Source organism: Cryptomeria japonica, chromosome 5 (assembly GCF_030272615.1).
Source record: "Cryptomeria japonica chromosome 5, Sugi_1.0, whole genome shotgun sequence".
Lineage (NCBI taxonomy): Eukaryota > Viridiplantae > Streptophyta > Pinopsida > Cupressales > Cupressaceae > Cryptomeria > Cryptomeria japonica.
The window spans coordinates 677179381-677184545 of record NC_081409.1 but is presented as its reverse complement, the minus strand read 5'-3'; the positions used below and the strand labels follow the sequence as shown (position 1 = coordinate 677184545).

Here is a 5165-nt window from a genome sequence, read left to right as displayed (position 1 = left end):
TTTGGTGACCCTTGGAATCTCATGAATTGTTACATGTTAGATTTTCAAATAGAATGAACCACTTTTTGGCTTGCTTCAATTCTGTGTTTACCTTGTTTGTGTAAGTAAATCCACAATACTGAATATAAAGATGAGAGAAGGGGGGGAGAGAAAGAGAATTCGATTGTAAAACTTGACATATAAAGAATGACAATTTCTATTGTAAAAAAAACACAATTTACAAAAAGACACATTAAGAATATCTGCTCATAAGATAATTGATGACCAAAAATTAAACTTTGAACTTTAAGATTTATCAATTGAAACAAAATAAAGAAAGAAACTTCAACAAATTTTAAATATATAAATAAGAGTTGAGTTATCAATTGCAAAGCTCTTGAACAACTTGAATATTCTGCAACACTAGTTGTACGGTTATCCCCAGTACCGGCATTGTCAAACATAATGTCCAGTTGCCCATGCTTTTCCATCGCCAAATCCACTGCTGCACTTACATCTTGCTCTTTGGTCACATCACAATGAATAAAGGTTGCCCACTGTGAGAGAGATTGTGCAAGCATATGACCAGCATCATCTGCAATGTCTGCAATAATGACTTTTGCTCCATTTTTGGTGAAGAGCCGAACAGTGGCTTCTCCAAGGCCTGCTGCCCCCCCTGTAATTATTGCAACCTTCCCTTCCAATCTGCATTTTGGAATCAGGATTCATTTTTTGTTTCTAAATTAGATTTCAGGTTAATGTGATTTCAGATAAAACACCGAAACAAATCAGAAATTAGAATGTGTTGATTGAAAAGAATTGAAACGGGAAGAAACTTAGAAAATACCTTCGTTCTTCAGACATTGTTCTTTCTCTGATGAGATTAAGCTTCAGAAGTTGGAGATGGTTAGAGTATTACAGGGGATGACATCAATTTATATAAAATAAGAAACAAAAGCCAACGTGGGCTGCCGGAGCAATTAAAGAGGAAGTTGCAAATTCAAGCTGAAAAAGCTGGATAAGATCAGACAGAAATAGATTTTAGTAAAGCTGAGCTGAAGATCACATTGAATTCGGTTAGAAAACATTCCACGATTTTTTGCCAACGTAGGTCCAGGACTACAAACTAATCCTGTTTGGAATGTTTTTTTGGATTTTTTTTTTAAATTTTGAAATGTTTTCTTAAAGATAATTTTTTTTATTGTTTTTTATTGGAGCTATGAACCCTAAATGTATATTTAGAAAATTTATGAAAATAAATTGAAGAATATCATTACAGAGATATTTATTTTTATTTATTTATATTGTTCTTTCTTATTACTGTAAAAGTTGTTTTAATTTTGGGTTCACCCCGCAGCGTGATGGTTAAGTCACGAGCCCCCGTTTGGGGTGGTCAAATGTTCGAATTGTAGTGGAACGATAAGGATCGATATGCTGCATGAGACCCTATTGGTTCATCATGCCTGAAATTGTAATACATGTTACACATCAAAAAAAAAAAATTGTTTTAATTTTTTTAACTTTGTTTATAAAAATATTATGAAATACATATTTAAAGATTGATTTTTTTATTTTAGTGTTTTATGACTTAATTTATCTATAATTTTACTATATAAATCTTACATATTACATTATTTAAATTGCTTTTACTATTTAAATCTTATATATGAAGCTTTTAAAATCTAAAATAATTTCTAAAAATTTCAAAGAAGAAATTAAATTTTATTTTTATTATTTGATTTGAAATTAATTAAATTATTATATTTATTTGTGTTAAACTTTTAAATAAACAAATAAGAATAGAGTTATTACAAAGCTCTTGAACAACTCGAATATCAAACTTTGTTCACATCTGCTTATATTGAATTATCCTGTACTCTACACTACAAACTCTATGCAAGCTATCTTATGAAGAACTAACTTTATTATTCTAAAGCTCTTCTCAACAAACTCTACACAGGCAATCCTACGAAGAACTAAGTTAATTATTCTAAAGCTCTTATCTACAAACTCTACACAAGCAATCCTATGAAGAACTAACTATATTATTCTAAAGCTCTTTCAAATCACTGAACAAACATGCAAACGAGTTATGGCCTGTACAGTCCCCCATTGTGGTTTACAACTGAGAATCCTCCATCCACAACAAGATTGTGACCACTGATAAATTTTGATTCATCACTGGCCAAAAAAAGAGCAGCCTGTGCAATATCCTCTTCTTTAAGAACCACTCCCTTCAAGTTGCTTATGCTGCTAATCCAGACCTCCGCTTCACCCTTATCTTTTTTCCCCAAAGACTCCATTAGAAGCCCCGTTGTAACGTATGAAGGAGAAATACAGTTGACTCTGATACCATATTTCCCAAGCTCAGCTGCACCATTCTTAGTGAGGCCTATTACTGCATGTTTTGAGGCTGTGTATGCATAAGGTGCATTGCCTCCAATACTCCCTGCAATACTCGCAGTAGAAATTATACAGCCTTTTCTATTGGGTATCATAATGCGAGCTGCATGCTTAAGGCCATGCATTACACCTTTTACATTTACATTCATGGTGGGTTCATACATCTCCATCTCATATTCTGCAACACTAGTTGTACGGTTATCCCCAGTACCGGCATTGTTAAACATAATGTCCAGTTGCCCATGCTTTTCCATCGCCAAATCCACTGCTGCACTAACATCTTGCTCTTTGGTCACATCACAATGAATAAAAGTTGCCCACTGTGAGAGAGATTGTGCAAGCATATGACCAGCATCATCTGCAATGTCTGCAATTATGACTTTTGCTCCATTTTTGGTGAAAAGCCGAACAGTGGCTTCTCCAAGGCCTGCTGCCCCCCCTGTAACTATTGCAACCTTCCCTTCCAATCTGCATTTTCGAATCAGGATTCATTTTTTGATTCTAAATTATATTTCAGGTTAATGTGATTTCAGATAAAACACCGAAACAAATCAGAAATAAGAATGTGTTGATTGAAAAGAATTGAAACAGGAGGAAACTAGAAAATACCTTCGTTCTTCAGACATTGTTCTTTCTCTGATGAGATTAAGCTTCAGAAGTTGGAGATAGTTAGAGTATTACAGGGTATGACATCTATTTATATAAAATAAGAAACAAAAGCCAACGTGACTACAAACTAATCCTGTTCGGAATGTTTTTTTGGATGCTTTTTTTTAATTTTGAAATGTTTTCTTAAAAATAATTTTTTTATTGGTTTTTATTGGAGTTATGAACCCTAAATGTATATTTAGAAAATTTATGAAAATAAATTGAAGAATATCATTACAGAGATATTTATTTTTATTTATTTATATTGTTCTTTCTTATTACTGTAAAAGTTGTTTTAATTTTGGGTTCACCCCGCAGCGTGATGGTTAAGTCACGAGCCCCACTTTGAGGTGGTCAAATGTTTGAATCTCTTGGCAGACGTTTGCGTTGTAGTGGAGCGATAAAGATCGATATGCTGCATGAGACCCTATTGGTTCATCACGCTTGAAATTGTAATACATGTTGCCCATCAAAAAAAAAAATTGTTTTAATTTTTTTAACTCTGTTTATAAAAATATTATGAAATACATCCTATTGATTCATCATGCCTGAAATTGTAATACATGTTACCCATCAAAAAAAAAAATTGTTTTAATTTTTTTAACTTTGTTTATAAAAATATTATGAAATACAGATTTAAAGATTGATTTTTTTATTTTAGTGTTTTATGACTTAATTTATCTATAATTTTACTATATAAACCTTATATATGACATTATTTAAATTGCTTTTACTATTTAAATCTTATATATGAAGCTTTTAAAATCTAAAATAATTTCTAAAAATTTCAAAAAAGAAATTAAATTTTATTTTTATTATTTAATTTGAAATTAATAGAATAATTATATTTATTTGTATTAAACTTTTAAAATCTTATCTTATTCTCTAATCATTACTCTACCAAATAAAATCTTAAAAATCTTATTTTATTTCTTAAATTATTTTAATTAGTTAAAAATATTAGTAAAAAACTTATTTTAATGTTTTACTATTCTATTATCTAAATTTTGACTTTTAAAATCTAAAATAATATTTAAAATCTTCAAAAGGAAAATGAAATTTTATCTTATTTGATTTAAAATTAATAAAACTACTATATTTATTTGCTTTTTGATTTTATGAATACAAATGCATGAGCATTTATATATGAGTGGTGCATGCCTTCAATGCAATAAATATATTAAAATTAAAATTTATATATTTATAATATAAAAATTATATATATATATATATATATATATATATATATATATATATAATTTGAAAAATTAAATAAATTTAATTTAATTTTTAATGTTTTAAAATTTTTATAAGAAAATTTATAAATTCATATCTTAACAAGAATTACATGTAGTTGGAGTCTATCATTTGATAAAAAGGGTATTTGTAGCAATGTTGGAGAAGAGGATGATACCATGTCAAGAGCTTATTCAAATATTATGCAGCTATATACACTAAATATTATGAATCCCTACAAGCATCTCTATTGACTAATGTAATAAAGTGAGAAAACAACACCTTCCAATCATTGCTGCTTTGCAAAGAAATATGAAAGGTAATAATTTTCATCAACTTTTGAGTTCAAAAGTGATTGTTAGAGTTTCTATCTAGTTTCAATCGAAGGTGATGAAAAGAATAAGATCATAAATTTGTTCAACTATGTTGCTATCATCCACGATTTTGAAATAGCCAAGCAAATTATAAGACTATTCATCTAGAATTTGCTTCCAACTCAAATAAAACTAGAGTTTTGAATAACTTACGTGGTGGCCAAGAGGGAACTGTGGATGAATTGAAGGAATTTTTGCTCAAGTCTCTCATAATTTAAATGAATTAGATATGTTGCAATAGTAAAGCGACCTCTTTACACACAAATGTCTTAATTGTATCACCCACTTACATGTATTTGAGCCAGTTAGTGTAGATAAATATAGCATGACCTACCATTTAGTCTATTATTTGATAGATTCCTAAAATACACAAAACCATCCATTTTAGTGTTTTTTCAATTAATACATTAAGAAAAGGATCCTACTCCCTCATGAGATGATGATCTTGTCATTAATTTATGAAAATTTCTTTTACTAGAATAAATCTCAAAAGAATAGTTTTTGCTTCTTAGATGCACATTTTTA

General features: G+C 29.5%; 1 protein-coding gene across 1 annotated transcript; it reads right to left on the bottom strand.

The window, feature by feature from the left end:
- Positions 1–1764: 1764 nt before the first annotated feature.
- Positions 1765–3008, bottom strand: LOC131855980 (short-chain dehydrogenase reductase 2a-like). Its single transcript, XM_059220827.1, has 2 exons — positions 2992–3008; positions 1765–2850 (listed from the first exon to the last, which is right to left on the bottom strand). The coding sequence occupies exons 1-2, from the start codon at positions 3006–3008 to the stop codon at positions 2070–2072; spliced, it is 798 nt and encodes a 265-aa protein (XP_059076810.1). The 3' UTR covers positions 1765–2069.
- Positions 3009–5165: the final 2157 nt, after the last annotated feature.